Source organism: Peromyscus eremicus, chromosome X (genome assembly GCF_949786415.1).
Source record: "Peromyscus eremicus chromosome X, PerEre_H2_v1, whole genome shotgun sequence".
Classification (NCBI taxonomy): domain Eukaryota; kingdom Metazoa; phylum Chordata; class Mammalia; order Rodentia; family Cricetidae; genus Peromyscus; species Peromyscus eremicus.
The window spans coordinates 41,105,725-41,130,568 of record NC_081439.1 but is presented as its reverse complement, the minus strand read 5'-3'; the positions used below and the strand labels follow the sequence as shown (position 1 = coordinate 41,130,568).

Sequence of the window (24,844 nt, the reverse complement as noted above, 5' to 3'; positions counted from 1 at the left end):
CAAAAGCAGAAGTTCCATCCTGTAGCAGTAATAGATTTTTAGAGTTTCAAACCCAACAGGAAAAATGGGTAAAATGCATGAAATAAGAAATAGAAACACAGAAATGCAGTTGTTACAAAACATATTGTAAAGTAATCGTTTACTGATCAAATGTGGCAGTTGCTCTTCTGTAGGGAAGAAAGTACATAATTATTAGGAAAGTACCTAAAACTGCTTAGGTAATATAAGCAAAGCTGTTTTGCAGTATGACTGTAAATAATAATATCTGTGGTGATAGAAGTGTTGTGCTTTACACTGCCCAGTTGGGAAGCCATTACATAGAGGGATTCTTAAGCATTTAGAAGATGGCCAGTAGAACCAACTTAATCTCATGTTATGTTTAATAATAATTAAATGTGAATACACATCTATGACTGGTAGCTATCTCATCAGACAATCCAGACATGGATGATAATTTACTTCATTTTTGTGTTCAGCTGGGCAAGCTACTAGACAACTAGGCCAAAATACAAATGATCACATGAAGAGTGTTCTTGTTTCTATTTACTCATAATAAAGTCTATAACATTACAAAGTAAGGGAAATTATAGAAAAAGCTTCTACAGTTTAGTCTGGACAAAGGACCGCAAACATACAGTGTAGGTTTCTAATATGAAGGATTAGGAGTCAACTGAGAATCACAGAATCTGTCACAATGACCACAGCAATCATCAGGCCCAATTGGCCCCTTGTTACTATAACCTCATACCACCAGTCCATTACTTGAGTGGTAATTCTTCAAGAAACTTAATGTTGTCTAATGCAACTCGCTAGTTTATCTTTCCATTCTTGTTGTGGCAGATATTCTCTATTGACTGGTCAACCTCTCAGCCACGGGAAATTATTACATAGCACAGCTTTAGTCCTCAAGTTTCTGAAGAATCATTGCTTTCTTGAAGCAAGCATTATCCTTTCTGCTCTCTTCTTCCTGCTGGAATATGCATTTCTGAGGAAATGCCAGGAAGAATATATAAGTTTCTGAGTTGATACTGCTGGGACACTGGATCCTTTTCAGTACTTGCCTACTTCTGACTGCCTCATTATAAAAGACCAATAGACCTCTTTTTGATATACTTCTGAAAGATGTACTGCGATTTGGAGCTGAAAAGCAATCTTAGAAGATATGGTTTATTTCATTGTTGAGTTACTTTCATAAGGGAGTAGATGGAATTTTTTCTTTAATTTGTATCTATTTTCACACATGTATAGGATGTATTCTGACTACTCTGGTTCCACAACATCTCTTATCTAACTTTTGCCTCTATCAACCATCTCTCCTCCCTACCAGTCCCTTTTCCATCTTTATTTTGTTTGGTTTTGTTTTGAGATCCAGTGAATTTAATGAGGCACACCTATGTGACCCTAGGTTTGGCATTCTCATTTAGAACCTGGTGAGCTCACCAGTGTTTTTTCCACTTACCTATGTAATCAGAGCAGGTTTTAGGAATAGTTATTGTATACTGAGCTAAGTGCTTGGTAATATAATGGTGGACAGCAGCTAATGTATATTCAATAAAGAGTCAACATTCTCAGAAAGCAAAGATCTGCAAATACTTAAACATAGTGTCATGAGATAAAGACTAAAAGAGCATGGGATTTTTATGACTGATAGAAGACTTCCTGAAGCAATTAGCATTTAAACTAAGACCTGGATAATGAGCAGAATGTAAGCACACAAAGAACAAAGAAAGTGTACCAGTCAGCAGGTACCAGAGAAGAAAAAACATAGCTAAAAGGAAATGAAAATAGGTCACCATCAATTGTGTGAGGGCATGTGGAGAAGGAGCCAAGTAGAGCAATCAATTAGACTAGAATTTTAAGGCAGGTCAAATCTTACAACATAGCATGGACTGTGCTTAAAAATCAACAAATATAGGGGGTATAGCTTATGGGAAGAGTACAAGCCTAGCATGCAGAAGAATTTTTATTCCATTCTCAGAATGGAAAAAGACAATGAATAAATTAGAAATATCTTTAAAATAGGGAGGTAAGAATTCAATGAGTCTGAAAAAACTACCCCAGAGTCTACATAGAGAGTGCGTTAGAAAGTAAGAGGACTAGAAGTGAATCAATTTAGGTGAGTGATATGGTCATTTTCATAATTTAAACAAGACATAATAGTAGAAGAGAAGAGATGGAAAAAGGAGACTGGGGTTGAAAGCTATTTAGACAGCAAATAGCTTTCCTAGAGCTTAACAATGATATTTACGGAGGGAAGAATCAAGCATGACTCTAGATTCCTGAAATGAACAACTGAATGGTGCAGGGTTCATTGGTTAGGAATCATAGGGGAAAAATTGTTCCGTTTGGAGAAAAAGCTTGGCGGAGGGCAAAGACGAGTTCAATTTGGATCTATTCAATTTGAAGGTCTTGTGGGAAATTAAAACAAAAAGTAAACAGTAGGACATACAGGTCAAATCCAAAAAGAATTTCTTCAGCTAAAAATGTAGATAGTTAGTCATCATTAGACTGAAAACACACATGGATCCACTTCACAAAGAGTATAAGTAGCTAGAGACAAAAGCAGGTTTGATACTTAAGGCATGCATTAAAACCAGCTTGGTGAACTGTAGATTGTGCATGGGCTGAGACTATAAACTGAGATAAAAAATTTGAATCAGTTTTACACATTAGGTAAGTAATTTATTCCTTCTAAAGGTGGTAGTTCTTAAGATCTGAAGCCAACTGAAGCTAACAAACATAAACCAAAAGCCATTTCCCCAAAGAATCTAAAGACTTAACTAACATGAGGAAAGACCTGAGACAGCTACGTCATTATGGATCATGACATTATGGGAAAAAGGGTCTGTGAGAAATCACAGTGTAAATAGAATAGGCCAGGCCCAAAGGGTCTGTGAAAAATCACAGTGTAAATAGAATAGGCCAGCCCCCAAAGCTCTATTTTTTTTTCCATTATGAACAAGCTTTCATCTTAGCCCATTACTAGTTTATATTCCATAAACTCACTACATTAACACTTGTTCTTAACTCCCTTTCCCATAGAAGCTTCTGTTTGAGAAGCCTTGGTTTTTTGTGCTGAGATCTAATGGTTGACTTTCTAATACCAATTGGTTTCATTTGGATACTTCTTTCCAAACCTACTATGTCCTGGTTAACAAAACAGCTAACACATCAGCACTTGCAAAAGACTGACTCTAGACCTTGTCCTGAGAGGAAATAGGAACTAGACCAAAGTTTCCCCCCAAATATTGGCCCCCTATTAAAACTTGTTCTTTTTTCCCTGGGGTCCTTTTGATAGGGTTCTAGCATAACTTCTCAACTTTAGATTGAATCTCCTTTCTGGAAATCAGTGCTCTATTTCTATGGTCACCAGCTTAAATCAAGCTCCCCAGGAATTTTCACTTTCCATCTCTAGTTCAGGTTTGCATATAAATAGCTAATCACTCCTAAGACTTTCGCCTCATAGTTTAAAATCTTTTTACTTTCTCCCTCCATGCTAACATTTTTCTCCAAATTAAAAATGCCTAACAGAGTTTTCTAGTAATTCATGAGATTTACCTTTCTCTGTCATCCTGCTATTTTTTTTGCTTATGGTTTCATGCACAATTAAAAATAAGAGCCCAACAATAATTAATCTATAAGAGCACACTTAAGGTAAAACTTCATGCAGAAAGAATCATGATTCTACAAATATTTACCAACTCCTTATATAATCTGCTTTAGGATGAGCCGTTGTGTCAAAGAAAAGAGACAATTTTAGCTCTCATGGTCTTTAGACTAATTTGTGTGACAAATACAAAATAATTAATTACAAGATTCATGTTTTATTAATAATTTGAATATGTATCAGTGTAAGAAAAGCACAAAGTAATTGATGAGAAGATCAGACCTAATGTGAAGAGGTAGTATCTCTAAGAGTTGTTACTTTTTGTTATGCTTTGAATATCAAGTCTTGATTGGTAGCTGGTGAATCCAGCAACTGAGAGCTGATAAGATTACAGAGGCTCTGATTTCATCAATGGATCAACCACTCATTGGTTCAAAATTTGTTGGCATTAGATGAAGGAGGTAGAAGCATTCAAAGCTGGGCCTAAGTAGAGGAAGTAGCTCACTCAACATAAGACCTCATGCGGTATTTCGTCCCTGGCTCCTTCCACTGCTGTTCTCTCTCTGCTTCCTAGGCACTAGAATTTTGTTTTTGACTAATTGCTTAGCTCCATCATTGTCTTTGTTATTGGGGGCAAATCATTTCACTTCACCAAATTCCAGTCTTCTCCTCATTAAAACAGGACAGCAAGCCAAGCTTTTGAGTTGCATTAGCATTTGTCATCTCGTATTATCCCAAGCTGTAGTTTAATAGAATAGTGTGCTCCATCTGGGGTCACTGCCCCTTCATTACAGCTAACATATAGTTTGACATATAAAGCAGCTCTTACCTTTTATGAATGTTTCCCCAAGAAGCATTGATATTCTCTATTATCATGTGTACTTTTCTGGTATCATCTGCAGAATAGTCCCGAAGAAGTTTCAGTGCCAAATCATTCGCCACATCTACATTTAGCTGCCATTGGTGGAGGTCTTTGGCCAACTGCTATAGGTGTGTACAGGAAATAAAATTAATGTCACTTTTTATCCAGTAAGGTTCCAGGTGGGATATATTTAAATATTTCATAAAGAGTTACTGACTCTTCAGGTCACAACGTGTCTACATAATTGTTATGAACGCATCACATGTCAGTCTTCTATGATGATGTAAATTATTATGCTTTTCACAACATAATTTCAAATGCAGGATCTTAAGCATTAATTCATTTCAGGTACTTCAATTTAGTACCAATAAATTGGGAATAAAATAAGCTTAATTTTCTTTATAACAAGAGAGAATAAACTATAAAAGACTCATTTATAATTGCTTAGAATGTGACATATAACAAAATCAGATGTACTTTTCTGGCATCATCTGCAGAATAGTCCTGGGGAAGTTTCAGTGCCAAATCATTTGCCACATCTACATTTTATCGGCCACAAAAAAACATGCATTTCCTCTCTTCATTAACTTGTTGAATAGTTTATGTAATTAGTGCCATCTACTGGCATTTAACAAACTCTGCATACAGAAAATGCTGAACAAAACGAATGCTGTTAACACCCAATTTCTGAAGGACTATAATACTTTAAAGATACTGCATTTAATATTCAAATACAAGTTAAGATATAAAGTTCTTTCTAAACCAAATAACTTATGTGTTTTTCTTTGTTTGTTTTTGATAACTGAGTGTAATCAATCTAGTCATTTCTTCACTGGAAAGAAGTCAATCAAGGTCATGTACATATGGAAGCATATCAAGCCAACACTGCCACATGTAGGCGAATCCATACGTTAAGACAGCATTAAAGTGTTAAGATGTTTATGTTTACTACAATGTGGAGAGCTAAGTTATTTGTGCATGAATAGAGAAATATGAACAGGCAACTAAATGAACAGACAGAATAAAATAATTTGATAAAAGAGAGAAACTTAACTTTCAAGTAATATAACCATTAAATCAAGAAGGTGCAGTTTGATAATAGTAAATCAAAATTCATATCGGGGAAAACTAGTAAAATTCTTACATTCTAGTTTTGGAAACAATATTATGATAATTGGGCAATAGATACTAAGTGACTCCATAATAACATTTATTATACATTATCCTAATAAAATATTCAAACAGATAAGTGTATTGTAAGATTAAATATTTCATCAAAAGAGTAATTTTAATATTTACTGAGAGGATATTAAAAAATAACCAATAAGTGTGCACACTAATCTTGGTAAAGAGAACATGATTGGTCTGAGGCTGTATCTCAGTGGTTGTGTTTGTACAGATCACAGGTTCAATCCCCATTACCTAAACAAACAACAAAGACAACCATGAGCCAGGCTGTGGTGGTGCATGCCTTTAATCCCAGCCAGCACTCGGGAGGCAGAGCCAGGAAGATCTCTGTGAGTTCGAGGCCAGCCTGGTCTACAGAGTGAGTTCCAGGACAGGCACCAAAACTACACAGAGAAACCCTATTTTGAAAATAAACAAACAAACAAAAAAACAAAACAAAAGACAACCATGATTTTCTTATGGCAAAACAGAATACATTTTTAAAACTAAATATGAAAAGAGGAAATAGCAATTATAGAAATTCTGAAATTTCAGAAATTCTTCTGAAAGGAAGAAACATTTTTGGGTGGGTAGGGAATGGAAGAGGATCTGGCATGACTTGTGGAAGGGGAAGAATATGATCAAAATATATTTAATTAAATTTATTTTTTTATTTTTTATGTATTTTATTAAGAATTATTTATTTGTTGTATATAATAAAATATATAAAAAGTTTTTGTGTGTTGAGTATTTGTCATTGTTTGGATACTGTGTGCATGTCTGTGTGTGTGTGTCTTGTGCTAAGGGATTAATGGAAAACTTTGATTCTATGAGCTAACAATCAAGAGCTCATTATCTCTTAGATCTATTATCTGTCCTTACTCTACACAGTAATTTAGATGGAGTAATCTGGTAAGAAGTCTGCTTTTCCCAGTATCTCCTGTGAGCTGGTGTCTTGTTGGATCAGGCCAATAGGAAACACTGGGATAAAGCAGAATTACAGAAAGTTTGGGTTGCTCTAGTCTAAGAATTTCGGGCATGCACTGTGCAGCTGTACCATTCCTAGAGTTAGCATCAGATGGGTCTGGTTTCTGGGCCTTTGGAACTCTGAGTCTTCAGGTTTTTAAGTGATAGTATCTTCCTGAAGTTAATAAATCTGGAGTTATCTATCTCCTGTTGTATTTTTCAGCTTCTTCACTAGCTATAGACCCAGTTCTCAGAATCATATTCCCTTTGTTTGAAATATAGTCTGTGGTTTCCAGACTCAATCCTGACAATATCAATAGAAAGGGATCTCACAGCAAATGATCGTACCTATAGTTCCACAGAGGTCATTTAATACACCAAGCATCAGTTTCACAAAATATAAGAATTTATGTCTGTTCAGTCTAAGAAGAAGACAACCGTTTTGATCCTGAACATTAATTTCAGCATCTGGGTTTATATCTATTTCTGGGCTCTTCCTCCACGCACTCCCTTTCTCTTTGTGTTCCAAGTTCTTCCTGCTCTGCAGGGTCATTCTCTGCAGCCCTCAAGCAACAGTGACTACCTCATCTTTAAACAACAGATTCTGAAATAGATTATCATCTTTTCCTTTGCAGTTATACTCTTCAGAAATTAAATACTCATTGCCTTCTCTTACAACTCATCATCATTCTGCCTTCACCATTCTAACAAAATTGTTCTGACAGACATCACTGCAAGAAAATTGATTATTGTCCTAAATTCATCTTTTGAAGTTGCATCTATTTATCTGTCTGTCTGTCTGTGTGCTGTGTGCTGAATTTAGTTCATCAGACTTGGTGATAAGCCCTTTTATCTGCTGAGCCATCTTACTGGATCTATCCTATTTATTTATCTCTGCCTACAACTTCCTCCCCTTCTATCTAACTCTGAAGTTTCTCTTACAGAAGGCTGAGTTTAGCTCCTTGCCTTAACACTGATCTTGACCTTGTAACTTGCTTTGCCTAATTCTAATGAGAAATTAATAGAAGGACCACAGGCTTAAAGTGTGTTTTCAGTGCATATATTTCCCCATCACTATAAGACTGATTTAACCTCAACCAGTTGAGGGAGAGGATATTCAAATGACATGTGGAGCAAAGCTACCAAAATAAATCTGAAGCCCCTCTCAAGTTGTAACCTCAAGAACAGGCAATGCATACTTATTTTGTAGGATATTTGCATTTCAAGCTTGTTTGTTACTAAAACTTTGGTGGGAAGTAACTAACTGGTTGTATTACCAATGGTCCGTACCTTTGGGAAGTCAGAAGCTGTCTTTTAATTGATGTGCAGCAGAAGGTCCTGTGGACTACTCTTAGTTCTTTGGAAGTTTTTATTTTCTTTCTTGGCTCTCTTTATTCTCTTATAGAATGTAAGGTATTTTCCCCTTTCTTTTAAGTATTATTATTTATAACATTTGTATCTGATTCAATTGTCTACTCCTTAAGATTTTCAATGGATTCTCAACCAGAAGAGAAAGGGGCTACATCTACCTCCAAAGTAGACACATGCATCATAAAGTTCCTTTATACCTGAAATGTCTACTTTTATTGCTCTCTCCTTAATTTATGTCCTCATCATCTTTCGCTCACAGTTTGCAATAACAGTTTATTTGACTCACTTTTTATATATTCAAACTGGCCTTCTAATCTACATATAACTGCCTGAGATAATTTTTTTTCACAATTGAAATGGTAACTTTGATGCTCCTAATTGTAAAATGTTTAAGTTTACATAAAGAATAAAATCCAAGCTTTCCATCTGCTAAGACAGACTGCAAACATATTTTCAGTATCTATGTATCTATTTTCAGCTTTTGTTAACTTTTCTTTCTTATTGCAATTTTACAATTGTTTAATTAACAATACAAAATTCTTAAAGTTAAGACACTTTTTCAAGATGGTAAAGTCAGTGAAAGACATCACAATAGTGCAGGTATCAGGATTCTTAGGATTCAATCCAGATGGGTGACACATATTTGCATATAAATAAATGTAAGGAAAGTAATTGTATCTGTTGCAATTGAACTTTGAAGAACACAAAGCAGCTTTCTCAATGATCACAGCATTATTGGAAAATTATTGTGCAAACTACAGTAAGATGTTCATAGAAAGTAGAAAAAGAACGTATTTGTTTTGGTTCTTTAAAAATTAAACAATTTAGCTATGAATATGAATTAATGTTCTATAAATCTTGATTGGGGAAATAAAATTAATTCCTTCCTTTCCTGTGTGAATTAAAATGACCTATAAAATCCTTTATGGATTTATAATAGAAATGTTAAAATATGTGCAAGAAAGCTATTTCGAATGTAAAGCCTCTCACAATTAACTCTAAGACTCATCTATTAAACCTTTGACATTACCAAACAATTCTGTTTCACAAGGTAACATTCTATACAGGATACTATTTAAGAAAATGGCCCTCATTTTCCAGCTTACTGGAAATGATTAATCTTTTCAACAGCTTTGAGGGCTACATACCAGTATTGCTACTTTTTTTGTCCTTTCAACAATGACTACAAGCTGAGAGCAGGCTAGTAAATGTGTTATCGGCCAACCCATTAGAGTTCCATTATTTTCTGTCTTACATGGCTTCATGTAATGAATTTTTATAATTAAACTAATGGCACACAATTTATTTTTCCCCTCTTTACTTTCAGGCCCCATTTCTCTCCCAGCTTCTTTGGAATAAGTTTTATACAAAAGGAAGAGAGGAGAGTCCTCCAAGTGCTTCATTACCTTAATTTCATTATGACATTTGGAAAGCATTCTCTTTATTTGAGCTCTTGCTTTGATTTGCTGACTTCATTAAAAGGCTTAAGCAGTGTTGTAATTAACAAGTCATCCAGATACCCCAGGCTTCTAAGATAAGTCTGGTTGAGAGGGTATAAAATTGGTCCAGTAAAAACTACCCTCAAAAGAACGTCAGAAATCCCCAGAATTCTCATGTGTCACCATACCGTGTGCCACCACACCCTGATTTCTAGGTAACTTTTCAAATCCCATGAGCCTGCTATGGGAGATTACATTCCCAAGTCTCTTTTGACTTGAGATTACACAGCTATACTTTAAAAATCTAGAAAAAATATCTGTAGTCATGTGTCGATATAATTTTAAAAGCAGATTTACCATTACATAATCCATCTATTAAACACACCCATTGAAGTGGTATACTTTGTTGTTTTTAGACTGAGTAACATCGATGTGTGGCCATTCCTACAATCCAATTTTGGAACAGTCTCTTCTCTACAAAATAAAACCTCATACTAATAATAGTAACTTTCCACTATCCATTTACTTTATCCCCAGTTATTTCTTGTATTACATATAAACAGACAAAGACAATGTTATTTTCACCTGAGTTACATCAATTAGCATAATGACTTTGAGGTTTATCCATGCTATAGTATTAGCATCACAATGAATTTTTATCATTAATAATATTTCATTTTTGGATGTACTGCATTTTGTTTATGTATTCATTTGCTGATGGACAGATGGCTTGTTATGCTTTCTGAATATTATGGTTGGTACTACCATGAACTTCTGTACACATTTTCCTATCTATTTTTATTCCTTCTGAGTATATATTTAGCAAAAGAATGCTAATATTTATATTGTTGTAAACTGATGAATATTTTTCCATTTTTTCACAGTTTTTATTTATTTTGAGTTTGTTTTCTTGAGACAGGGTCTCATTACATAGCTGTCATGGAACTTGTTATGTTGACCAGATGGCCTTGAAATTTTAGAGATCCTTCTGCCTCTTTGTTGCAACTGCTGAGATTACAGGTGTGTACTACCACATCTGAACAGATCATTTGAAATTCTCATTAAATATATAAGGGTTCCAATTATTCTACATCCTTGTTAGTGCTTGTCATAGTCTAACATCTTTATTTTAGCTATTCTAATGAATATGAAGTACTATTTCATCATTTTTCAATGAAATATAATTTCTCATCAATAGTGATAACCATATTATCATTTGTTTAAGGGTGTCTATTTTGGAGAATTTTTCAATAAAGTAATTTCTGTAACTGGGTCATTTGTATTTTTTGTTATTGAGTTATTAGAGTTTATATATGTTCTTGAATATATTATTCATCACAGATATTATTTAAAATATTTTCTCCTTTCCTGTGGATTGTCTTTTAAGTCATTGGCATTGTTTGAAGGGCAAAAGTTTTAGTTTTGATCAAGTATAATTTTGTGTCTTTTCTTTTACTACATTTATTTTTGGTGCTGCATCTACGAAGATATTGCCTAACAATATTTCTACCCCTATACTTTCTTGAACTATGTTAAAGCTTTATTGTTTTTTTTTATGTGTGTAGCATGCGGATATGGGTATATAACTTTGTACATGAATATGCAGTCCAGAAGATGGTGACCAGTGTCCTATTTTAACACTGTATTTATACATTTGAAATAGGGTCTCTCCCTGAATCTGGCTTGCTTTTCTTGACTAGGCTAGAAGTCAGAAAGCCCCAGTGATACTTTCCATGATCCCTTTAAACTAGGTTGACAGGCAATTATTGGACACCCAGCTTGTTACAAGGATGCTGGGATCCATACTCTAGGAAACATGATTGCACAGTAAGTGACTGTAACTCCTGAGCCATCTCTCCAGCCCTTAAAGTTTTAGTTCTTGTGTTTAGTTTTACATTTCATCATGGAATAGGTTATTTTTTCAAATCATTAAACTTTAATTATTTTTATTTAAATGTTTACTTTAAATTAACAAATGAAAATTATATAATTTATAGGATACAATGTGATGTATGTGTATGTACATGTATTGTTACTACTTTATGATAAATAACTTAATCTGCCATCTCACATAATGTTCATTTTATTTGTATTGGAGCATTTGAAATGTGGTTTTAAAAACATTCGAAGACATAAAACAATTTATTATTAACCAAATCAGCATATTGTGTAATAAACTTTGAGGATTTAATCATTCTTACTGAAAACTTGAGACATGATCTCCACCATAATACAGTAAACTTTTTGTAACTAATATTCTTATCTCCACTTGTGTAATAAGTTTGGAGTGATTGGATTCCAAATCTAAATCCATGTGATATAATAAGATGTTTGTCTTTCGATACCTGGTTATTTTACTCAGGGTAAGTCATTCCTGCTGTTACAAATGATGGAATTTATTTCACTGTGTTTTTTACCACATTATATTTATATATTTCTATTTTACTAATAAGTATATCATGTTGCTATTCATGGGATAAAATACCACCTAGTTTTAGTGGTATTCCTTTTAATATGTCATTGTATTAAAACTAAGAATATTATTCAAAGAGTAGTTTATTCTTTTTATTATGATATATTTGTTTACTGGAAAGTATTATTCTACTTTTGGAAGAGTTTGCAAAATATAGAGGTGAATTATTCTTTGAAAGCTTGGTAGAATTAACTTGTAAAGCTATCTAGATTTGTATCTTTCATTGTAGGGAGACTTAAAACTGATGGGAGCAGGTGCATAGACCCATATCCAGATGCTAGGCAGAGCTTGCATCATTCAGGAGAAGGAGGAGGAAGGATTGTAGGAGCCAGAGGGGTCAAGGGTACCACAAGGTACCACAGAATCAACTAAGCAGGGCTTAGCACAGAGACTGAAGCAGCAACCATGGAGCCTATGTGGGTCTGTGCTATGTCCTCTGCATATATGCTATGGTTGTGTAGCTTGGTGTTCTTGTGGGACTAACAGTGAGAGTGGGCAGGTCTCAGACTCTTTTTCCTGCTCTGAGGATCCTTTTCCTCCTACTGGGGTGCCTTGTCAAATGTTGATATGAGGGTTTGTGCCTAGTGTTATTGTAGCTTGTCATTTGTGGTTAGTTGATATCCCTTAGAGGCCTTCTCTTTCCTGAAGGGAAATGGATAAGCCGTGGATCTGTAGAAGAGGGGTGCTGAGGGGGATGACTGGGAAGAGTGCATGGGAGGGGAAACTGCTCTCAAGATGTAATGTACGAGAGAAAATAAAAGAAAAAAAACTATCATTCCCTTTTTTATTACAGGTTCATTGTGTTATTTCTCTAGTTGTTCATAATATTCTCTATTTAAATTTTATTTCCATAAAATTCATAGCAGTATTTCCTTTAATCCCTAAGATTAGTTATTAAGCCTTCTTTCTCTGTTTTTTAAATTATTTTTATCAAAAAGAGTTCTTTCTGTTGCACATAAACACAGTTCTAAATCTTCCTGTCTTGAATTTACTTTCTTCCTTTCATTATTTTCACTACAAAACATCGATTATTTCTGATAATAGTGGGATTTTCTTCTTTAGTAGTTTGCAGTGATAGAAAACTTGGTTATTGATTGGAAATTTTTCTTCTTTTTTTTCCACACCAACACGTAATATCACACATTTCACTCTTCAGAAGTCTAAGTATTTTGTGTTTTTATTTCCATATTTCTCAAGGTAGTTTTAATTTTAATTAGATTTGTTTTTTGGCCCAGTTGTTACATTAGGATGCATATATAATATTTTTATATTTGTAAGCTTCTCAATGTATTCCAGCTATTTATATTTAATTTTATTTCATAGTCTCCAGAATTTAATCTGTTTTAATGTGGACTATCTTGCTGTCTTGGAGAGGATTTATTGTGCAATGGATAATACTGTGTATTCTGTTATTAGTGTGTAGAACATTGTAGAGATGGCTACTATAGTTTGTAAAATTTTAGTGATTTTCAAGTGTCTCTCCTTATTTATCTTTCCAGATACTTAATTTGGTATTAGAACTGGGAAACAGTCAGCTATATTTGTTGAATTATCATTTCATTTTTGTCAGATTTTGTTTTATGTGTTTTCATGTTGTTTTTCTTTTTCTCAGACTGGATTATATCTATTGGCAATTCATCATGGCGATTTCTTCCCTATGGCTGTTGTGCTTTCAAAGCCAGTATTTATTTGATTCTTGTTTATAAATTTTATGCTTATTTTGCATATCTATTTATGAAGGCATGCTGAAGATCTTCTCCATGCTCAACAAATATGACAGAGCTTTTGAAGTCTCTATATGGACAACTCAATCCCCAGATGCCCATTTAAAGTTTTTTCTCAAAACGTTCCCATTGAGCATCTTATCAATGTAAGATGCCTTGTTAAATAACTGCTATGGAATGATATGAACAGTCAACAGGAATATATGACTTCTTCTGGGGACTTAGCTATATGTCAGGTCAAATAAAGACTAGATTCTGTACATAGGTTTGTTTTTAATTTATTTTTCCCAGGGAGCTGCAAGACAGGTCAAATAGTGCCAACACTCTTAGAATTAAATGTGGCTTTCTTAGGAATACCAATCCTGTCAATCTTGGTAGCTATAAGACTGCTAGTTTTCATAGCTACCAGTGGTTCCAAGGCCACTGATCTTCAAGACTACTGTGGAGCTGGAAGAAAATGACAAGAAAATATAAAAAGCCTCAAACTCCTGCTGTTCTTGTGGAAGTATAACACTTCAGAGATTATAATCTTTGGTTATTTTTTTGATTTCAGCAAAGAGAATATTCAAACTGTTTTCCAGAATTTGTTTTTGTGGAGGACTGGATTTCTAGAATCATCATAGTGTATTTTCAAATACTGAATAAATTAAGCCATGAACAGAAACTTAGGTAAAATAATGGTGGGATCAGAGCATAAAGGAATTCAAGACATTGTAACTCTGCCTTAAATATGTGTGTGGGTACCAGAGGAAATTATCCTTTACTACCTATGTTGCATCTTTGATATAAGGTATAGTCCATATGTTTTACGTTTAGTAGCTTCCAAGTGCTTTAAGAAGAAAAGTACTATTAGTATATTGATTATTCTTACTCATGTAGCAGCTTTAGAGAGTGAACAAAGGAAGTTTTAAAAATTTGTGACCAAATGGTAGGTTCTGAAAAGGTTTCAGACTATGTTTTTCATTATTACATTTGAAATCAAAAGTTCAAACTACTAGTTTCAGTAAATTTGCAGAAATAACTTTGTATAACTCTAATATTTATACATACATACATATTTGACAATATATATATATATGCTTAACATATATAAAATAATTCAGTTTCTAACATTCTACGTATCTATCCATATTACAAACAGAATACTGTCTGGTATATAATTTTACCTTCTCCACATATAATAAAATTATATCCTTCATGTTTATCCAAGAAGACCCTTGATTTCTTTCTTCCTAATTCGTGATCCTCAAGTAGCCAGTGTAGCTACTTTAGAGAAGGGGCTTAATTTCAAATATTAGTTATAATTATAATGTATCTATGATCCAGTAAAGGACATACTTAAAACAGGTTTTTTTTCAGCGTTTGAAATGTTTATTTAATAATTTTTAAATTATTAGATTTCCCACTTGAAATAGTTTCAAGTATTAAATAGCCAAATCAGCTAGGCTCAAACAAGATTTCACTTCTCTATTGAATTCATGTACTTTTAGCTCAGCCAAGCACAAAACAGCTAATGCCGTCACATTTGAAAAGCTTTTATGCTGAATTTGACACAAAAGCAATCACAGAGCAGACAAAAAAGGAATTTCTCTTTCAAATACTGAAAGGAAAAAAATGAAAACTATGAGCCCAGCCACCGGAAAAAGAAAGTTCAAAATGACCAAGAAATAATTTTTTTTCAAAGAACTTATTGCCAAGTTTGGACCAATCTTAGCCTAGTGAACAGGCTACAAACTAAAACAAGATTGTACCACATGAAATAAATACTAGAAATGAAATAAAAAGTGATGGCAGTTTCAGGTGCCAATGGCATAGTTCTTTTGAAACTTCTAAATGGCACCATCACTCACAGGATTCTGTTATGGTTTATTGTCAAGGATTTTGATTAGTGTGGAATCTTGTATGTTTTTTTCCCCTATAATATCTGACTTTCTTAAAAGGGCATTTTTTTTTACCAACTTTAAGAACACCAGATATAGAGATGTGATTAACAAAATAATCTGCATTCCAGATGTACATGATTGTTCCAGAAAATTAATGGTTTATACAGCAAAGAGGGAATGTACACATAGAATATGGATAGTTTTCCATGACCTGCTAATTAGTAATTCACAGAATAGATAGTCTGCAGTCTGTTTTTATGCCAAACCAATGTTCTCCTACTGCTGTCTCCTCCTATCCTGACCATGTTTTTAAGATGAGCTTTCCAAGATTCCATCTCATAAGGGATTTCTATTTTGTGAATGTGGTATTATTTATAGAATTACTTCCCATTAATTTCTCTAAGCAAGAAGTGGAGTTTCAAAAATATCAAACCAGAAAGAGAAGAGTTAAAGATGAAACTTAGTGAAATGCTAAGAAAAATTAAAAATGATAATGAGTAAAAATTATAAAATGATGAAAATCAGGCAATGACACTAAACTGAAAATTCAGAATTTTAAAAAAATTTAGATATCATTAGAAAAATTAAAATATGTGTAGATAATAGCTAGAAGGGGTTCAAGATGATGATTTAAGCTTAAAATCATTAATATTGCTAGGAATCCAGATCAGTAGAATTCAAGTATGGTGATTGATTTAAAATATTAAAAAGGCCATATAGTTGTATTAGCATTTGAAACCAATCGCTGCTATTTATTAAGGGTAGACTGAGTCATCATCAGGTATGAGGGAGCAAGGAAGCCTTACTGCTTTAACTATAGCTCTCCAACTCTGATGAGGGCCTTGCCAGGGTAGTAGGTTCTCTTGGCAATCATAGGTACACAAACGTAGCAATAATTTATGAGGAGGAAGATTCAGGTCAGATTATCCAGTGTCTTCTCCTGTGTATTTCTAAACATTTTTCTTAAAAAAAATTGTAAGTGATAAGCCTGCCAACACTACTCACCAGTGAGAACACATTTAGCCATGAAAAGCACATATCTCTATTATTCATTCCCCAACTTTGCAAAGAATTAAAAATAGTAGTTTCATCTAAAAGGAATATAATTTGAAATTATCTTTTTCCAAGAAGGTAATACTGTGAAAAGGTTCTCATATTACACTATTTAATTACGTTCTTTTTAAGCCAATTGGCTGATTTGGGATATAAACTTGTCAATTGATAATTACTCTTGTTTTTTTCAGAGTCTCATGATGTTTTATCAATTTGTTTTATTCTTACAGACAGTGGGTAGAAGAGAAAATTTGTGAGGTCATCCACAATAATGAATTCTATAAATTCCCATCCTACATCCCTATTCCTACAAAAATGAAATTACTGAATCTCATCAGCCTTCAGTTTTTTGCATACAATTAAAAAAGAACAATTTTCATAAACAATGGATGAGAGAACCAAATAAAACAATGCATGCAAATGACTAACACTGTCTTTAGCATACAACAAACACTCAACATTAGTATCAACAATAGGATTGGTTTAGAGTTCATGAGTACTATCCAAGAGACAAAGACAAAGTAATTATAATAAAATCCTATGTTGTTTTAGATGTTTTTAAACACCTGTTTAGATAATTAGACTGTTTTGCTTTCTTCTTCCATATTTCTTTTTCTTTTATTCTCCTATATGAAGTTATGTACTCTTCTAGCAGCCGTGTACTACACCTTAATAATTCTTGACACCCCCTTAGGATTTTCTTAGGGTAAGATTACATTTTTTGCTACTTTTAGACTTTTCTTTATTCAAAGATAGCACTAGCTCTCATTTTCCTTTTTTTTTTTTACATCAATCTCTTCTTGATAATTTTGTATTCATTTATGCTTTTTGTTTAAGATCTATGAAATTTATAGTATAATAACTTCAAGGAAACTATACCAGAGCCTAGCATAATCATCATCAGAGAGCAACTGATGGGAACAGATACAGAGACCTGTATCCAAACATTAGGCAGAGTTCACAGAACCCAGCAGAGAAGGAGGAAGAAGGATTGTAGGATCCAGAGGAGTCAAGAGCACCACAGGAAAATGGTTCACAGGGGTCACAGGGGCTCACAGAGCCTGAACTGAGAACCAGGGAACCTGACTGTGGCTGACCTAGGTCCTCTGCATATATATTATGGTTGTGTAGCTTGGTGTTCCTGTGGGACACTTAACAGTAGGAGTTGACTCTTTTGCCTGCGTTTGAGACCCTTTTTTCCTACTGAGTTGCCTCATCCAGCCTTAATATGAGGGGATGTGCCTATTCTTATGGCAACATAATATGCTATGTTTGCTAATTTTTCTGGGAGGCCTGCCCTTTTCTGAAGGGAAATAGAGGAGTAGATCTGGGGGAGAGAGGGAGTTGGGGAGGGGAACTGTGAGGATTGAGGAAGTAAAAACTGCAGTCAGAATGTAATATATGAAAGAAAAATAAAATAGAAATGATCATTCAAAATTAACCATGTGTATTGCATTTCAAATAGTCTAGGAATTAGGAAAATAATTACTAGACATTACTGATGCATCTGTGCCAGGTAATTACTAATGACAGAGGTAATGATGAGTCTTAACATCCTACATGGTCTTATATAATTCTGGGTATATGTGAAGATCTTATCTTCACAGCAGCTTAGATCCTTTAACAATGTGGCTACGATGACAATTGGCTAAAAGTTTATTAATTCCGTTTAGTCTCCCTGAAATTAACTGGGAAAACGTTCTGGTCAATGAGACATGGTAGAATTCCTAGGCCTGGCTATAAAATTCCATGGACTGAATAAACACATTCTCAGTGGCCTTAGAGTAAGCATATGTTTAACAAAATAGTTTAAAACCTGGAAAAGATTATCCCCAAGTAACCATTTGGATAGAGCTTATAAGATATATCAGTATCAAATAAATTGCTATTAATTTCATTCATTGTATTATGCTGTTGATATTTTAAGGTTTATTTCTCAATGAACTTAATATAATATAAACAGATTGCTTTGGAAATGAGATATTTTAGAAATAAAAAAAACAGTATCTAAGAAAATTATATGGCTTTTCTTCTTATATGATATAACTCATGTCAGATTCATATCCTTATTTACTAGAAAGTCTTTTCTGCCAGGTTAAAAAAAAAAGTAGAGAGTTTTCAGTTTAGTACTCAATCACAATCACAACTGTATTATTTCATTGCTTAAAATCTCTTAACAGTATCTACTGCTTAGCATTTAATGCCTCAGATGGCCTATAAATACAACATTTGAAAATATCAAACACATGTAAAGCATCATGCATGGTACTTGATACAATTAATACACTTTATTCCTTTGCCATTTTCTTTTAGCCTAGAGAGTACTGAAGTATCAAGTAGAAAGGTATTTCTACTATTTTGAGAGGAAAAAGAGAAAGAATAGGCGGCATAGACAATGCTGTGCTAACGTCAGAGAATGGGAAAAGAAAGTGAGAGTACATGTTCCCTTTATGCCATCTCTGATACCCACTCATTCCCTTCTCCAATTAGAGCTCTCTGTAAGGTAAGGCGTGGGGAAGGGATAGATTTATTACTTTTTCTAGGGAATTATTGGTGGCAAATGTTACTTTAACTTCATAATATCACAGAAGTGTGGTATGCAATATCATTTTTGAAATGCTCTTAAAAGAACGTTTCAGTGTAAAACACAGCCCATGGGTGGGAAATAGCTCACTTAATAGAGTGCTTGCCTGGCATTCAGGAAGTGTTTAGTTCAATCTGCAGTAGAAATTTAGCTTGGTGGCATGGCACATGCCTGTAATTTAAGCCCCCCTGGAGGTGCAGTTTGGAGGATCAGGAAGGGAGGCAAGAATAGGCTACTTAAGAGCCTGTTTCAACAAAGCAAAACAAAAACTAACACACCATGTGCAAACTATAAGATTAAAATTAACTTTAAAGTTGTAACAGGCTATCAGTTTTCCTCTAACCTCTATTATGTCTCAAAATTTTGAGCACGTAGATGTGGTGGCATTAACCTGTAATCCCATCTTGAAGGATGCTTTTGAGTTTGAGACTTTGTCTTAAAAGCAAGAAAGCAAACAAATAAACAAATTCCACTAATCATTTTTTAAATGTAATTTTCCATTAAACACATTAACTTCTAATCCATGGCGTGATTTTATTTGCTATAAGAATTGTTTTCTTTTTAAAATGATATTGGACACTTACCTTGGTTTCTGTGATCTTCTTTTGGATTTCATCCACCGTGTGAGGACCCTCTTTCCATGAGTCAAGCTTGGCTCTGGCCTGTCCGATGACCTGTTCAGCTTTTTCCTTCGTTTCTAGCCACTGCGTTGAATCCTTTAACATTTCATTCAACTGCTGTCTCCGGTTCTGAAGGTGTTCCTGTACCTCATCCCACTGATTCTGAATTCTTTCAACTGGCATAAAAGGAAAAATAAATAGTAAATACTACTCTAGAGAAGACAGTTGAAATTTATCATAAAATCTTCATTTAATATTTTAATTTCTCATTATAATATTCAAGGTGCCATGAGTATGATAATTAATAAATTACTTCCATTTTCATTTGGAAAATTTGATTTTCTATTAAATTATCATCATGAAAGTAAACTAGAATTATGGTGTTATGTGTAGAACTATAACTTTAATATTAGTCTCTATTACCAAAAAAAAAAAAAAGAATTATCTCTTGGAAAGGTACTAAAGGGCTCGACTCTATTACTTATGCATTTGACTTGTGAGTGTATGAATCTGAGTTTGGATGTCCTGAAGTCAGAGTCAAGGTGGGAAACAGAGACAGACAATTTCCCAGAGATCATTGGGTGAGCTAGTCTATACTACTTGGTGACATTTTAATTATAAGAGAGACCTTGTTTCCTTGTTTCACAAAATGGTGGGAAATTCCTGCATACTGACTCTTGAGGTTGTTCTCTGGTCTTCATGCTCAAATGAGAAAAAATAAGAGAAGACAATGATCTTCTTTAATGATCTATTTAATGATCTATTTGTCAAGGGTATTTGGACAAATAAACTTGATGCTTATGTCACTGTGAAGGAGATTTTACATAATAAGCTTCCAAAGCCCATAGAGCAAAACCTCACCAAAAATGGAATGGAACGGTATTCAGAAGACATGATTTCATAACTCTTATACATAGTAAGACATTTTTGGCACAGTATCTTTGCTTTTTCCTGTTCCAATTATTTTTATTATGATTTTGCCAATAAAATAGATATTCCAAAGGATGTATATAAGGACCTAATTATGCCAGAGGATCTGTTAGCAGATTATATATATATATATATATATATATATATATATATATATATATATGGTATATATATATGGTTTAAGATATATACATTTTTCCTTCTAAGTACATCTTTGCTACTAACTGCATATTCAAATATAATTATTATGGATAAAGTGTTCTCCTGATCATCCTTTGTGCAACCATAGACACTTATCATATACTACTATGATTTATATCTTTAACTTTCTACCTCTCATTCAACACAATGGATACCTCAAAACAAGGATAGAGTTTGTAATAGATGCTGGCAGTAACCAATTTATATATCTTTGGTACTTTCCTTACGTGCACATTAGCAAGCACTTGCTGTACTACAAAGCATGAAGGACTTATTTTAGGCTGACTAGATTTGCAGGAACAATTAAGGCATAACTAACAGTATTATGGCACTGACAGATAAGAGTTGGAAGAACATTACTCCTTGATCTATGTCCTGTTGCTTGAGGGTAAAAACTATGAGAATTTTTTTCACTATACCCCTCGAGTTCCCTCAGTAATGTTGAACAACTGCACTATGACTAACAATAGCCTCCATAATAACTGACTCTTATAGTTTATTTCCTTTCCCTATCTCTATTCCATTCCCCTTCAGGCAATTCCTTTGATCATCTTACAAATAAACCACATTTTCCTCTGTCATTTCAAGGTTTCTTTTTTGAGAAACATAGGCCAAATTAGTACTACTATATTCACTAAAAGAAAAAATAAACTAGCTGGTTGCAAGATGGCTCATTGGGTAAAGGCACATGCTTCCAAGCCTGATGATCAGAGTTCCAACTCCAGAATTTACATGGCAGAAAGTTGTTTCTTTAGCCTCTACATGTGCTGCATGGTGCATGTATCCTTCATACACACAAACATATATGTACCCCCACAGATATGTATGTACACGCAAACAAACAAATGTTAATAACTTTTTTAAAAGGAAAGAAAAATTCAACCCTTTCTCCAAATCTTGAGTCATTCTTATTGAAAAATAATCATTGTCTTTTATGTTTCAACTTTATGTCCTTTCAATAATGGCTATAACTCCTATTTTATTGTCTTCATTCACACCCATAATCTCTATCTCATGTAAATAAATGTTTGGTGGGCTTGGTTTCTTTTGTTCTAATTTGTAAGACTATATTTTCACGCATCATTTCTACAGTTTTTTTATAGATATAAAGTCCTTAGACTAAAATATATGGTGAGCTGAAGAATCCTGTGGGGTAAAAGTCATTGATAAACCACTTTTCTCCAACATTTTAAAATTAATTTCAGGTATAAAGAATAAATTACTATACCTTTTTGCCTGTTTTTAATCCAATCATTGATAAAGTAATATATAAAATTGTTTCCATAAAATAATGTTATTTTAGAGGCATTTTAAAATTTATACCCATATTAAAATCTAAAAGGTAATAAGCACAAATAGTGTATTATTATTACTAACTAAATACAATTAGATGAATACCAGAAAGGAAGAAGAAGCATGACTCACTGTGAAACAATGAACATACATGAGAATTCATTTCACAGAACAGAAATTATGGAGAGAGTATTACCTTTACAAAAGGACTCATAAGACCCTAGAGAACTCGTCAATTTGTCAAGTATATTCAAAATACTATTTGACTTATAATTCTGTTTCCATATATACAGTCAAAAGAAATGCATATTTATTTATATTTACCCAAAGACTCATACTTTCCACTCCTCTTAAAACAGTATAAACAAGCCGGGCGGTGGTGGCTCACGCCTTTAATCCCAGCACTTGGGAGGCAGAGGCAGGCGGATCTCTGTGAGTTTGAGGCTGGCCTGGGCTACCAAGTGAGTTCCAGGAAAGGCGCAAAGCTACACAGAGAAACCCTGTCTCGAAAAACAAAAAACAAAAACAAAACAAAACAAAACAAAACAAAACAAAAAACCAAAAAAACCAGTATAAACAAATTTCCATCTACCTATGTGTGGTAATATTTTATTTGTGCACCCCAATAGAGCTTATCTGGGGATAAGAGGAAAAAGCCAACCACTATATTAAACATAGAGGTCAGGCAATGGGAGCACACACTTTTAATCCTAGCATTTGGGAGGCAAGGATTCATCTGGATCTCTGTGAGCTCAAGGCCACACTGGGAACAGAGCCAGGCATAGTGGCATATGCCTTTAATCCCAGTGCTAGTTAACCATAGAGGCCTGGTGGTCTGCACAGACAGACAGGAAGTGATGTAGCTAGACAGAAAAAGGAAATGATATAGCTGGGCAGGAAGAGGAAGTAAGATGGCAGGTCATAGAAAGGTATATAGGTATGAATATATAGGAAGTAGCTATCTTTTGGGCTGAGGATTTCCTAGCGGTAGGAACATGTGTCTTGGCTTGTTCTATTCCTCTGATCGCTCAGTTTTCACCCCAATATCTGGCTCTGTTTTTTTTTTTTTTATTAATAAGACCTTCTAAGATTCGTGTTATACCTATGTCTTTCTGTCTGTCTATCTATCTATCTATCTATCTATCTATCTATCTATCTATCTATCTGTCTGTCTTTTTGTCTGTCTGTCTATCTATCTATCCATTCATTATCCATCTATCTGTCTATGATTTTGTGGTATATATGGAGGAGTGAGGGCTTTGTATATATTTGCAACAATATGGATAGATCTCAAATATATAATATCGAGGGGTGCAAAGGTCAGTTACAATTGAGTATATATTGAAACACTGTTTGATTAAATGTAAGACAAAAACTCAGGAAAAAAAGTAGAAGATTTTAGAACTCAGGATCGTGGTTGCCCTTGTTCGATTGGTAGTTACTATAATACATATGAAGGGCTCTGACAGGATTCTCATAATACTCTGTTTCTAGATTTGTGCCATATTTACACGGGCATATTCAGTTTGTGACAGTTAACCAATTTAGATGTTTATGCTAAGTGCAATTTTCATTATATATTGAAATTGAAGCATTATTTAACTTATTATATATATAATTTAGATGTTCATCTTTTTGAAAATTGGTGCAATATGTATTATATAGATCAGTTTGCTAAACTTACAACATAATTTAGCATTTAGATGCCTGCAGATGCTGCTCAGTGGCCAAAAGCTTGCCTATCATACAGGAGCTCTTAGCCTGATCCTCAGTACTAAAAAGGAGAATATTTTAAAAATATTTACTGGACAGTGAACTAGAATAGATTCTCCACCACAGACTAGAATATTGAGTAATTAGTTGTTTACCTATTGGGTAAAAAAGCTGGGCAATGCAGTTGATGAATTGACAGTAATCACCATGGAAGACCCTGCCACCCATACGCAGAGAGGTTTATAAGCATTACAGATATTTCATTTTGTCAAGAGATGAAAGAAGGCATAAAATCTGATCCCTCATGTTCCTATCCCTACATGACCCCAATCCACCCATGAAATCTCTTCTATTTCCCTTTCCCAGGGAGATCTGAGCACCTCCCCCCTTGAGCCCTACTTATTACCTAATCTCTCTCGGTCTGTGGATTACAGCACCATTAACCTTTATTTTAAAGCTACTTTCCACTTATAAGTGAGTATCTACTATGTTTTAGATGGGGAGAGTACTGAAAGAGACAACTAGAAAGGGAGAGTCATTTGGGGGAGAGGTAGAAACCTGGTACAAGGGAAACTCCCAGGAATGTACAAGGAGGACCTCAGCTAAGATTCCAAGCAATAAGGGATACATAGACTGAAATGACTATCTCCTGTGACCACACAAGACTTCCAGTGGAGGATTTGGAACACCAACTTAGCCACATTACATTCAATCTTTCCTGCCTACAGGATGTGCTGTAGTAAGGGTGGCACAGAGATTGTAGGACTGGCCAATCAAGCCTCAGACCCATGCCATGAGAGTGAACACATCGTTGACATTGCCTGGAGCACCAGAACCCATAGGCTGGATGGCCCAGAGACATAGTACAGAGCCAAATACGACTGAAGAAGAAAGTCAATGTAGTTATGCCTAATGATATTCTGCTATGCTCATAGATTGGTGCCCAGCCCAACTGTCA

The 24,844-nt window shown here is 34.2% G+C and overlaps 1 protein-coding gene across 8 annotated transcripts in view; it reads right to left on the bottom strand.

Moving 5' to 3' along the window:
• The window catches only part of Dmd (dystrophin), a 2,092,376-nt gene that overhangs the window by 529,070 nt on the left and 1,538,462 nt on the right, over positions 1-24,844 (bottom strand). For all 8 annotated transcript variants that reach the window (XM_059250112.1, XM_059250109.1, XM_059250111.1 and 5 more), the window contains 2 exons: positions 19,714-19,925; positions 4,437-4,591 (listed from right to left, as the gene is read on the bottom strand). In XM_059250112.1, the coding sequence (XP_059106095.1) occupies positions 4,437-4,591; positions 19,714-19,925 (367 nt within the window). The remainder of the gene's footprint in view (positions 1-4,436; positions 4,592-19,713; positions 19,926-24,844) is intronic.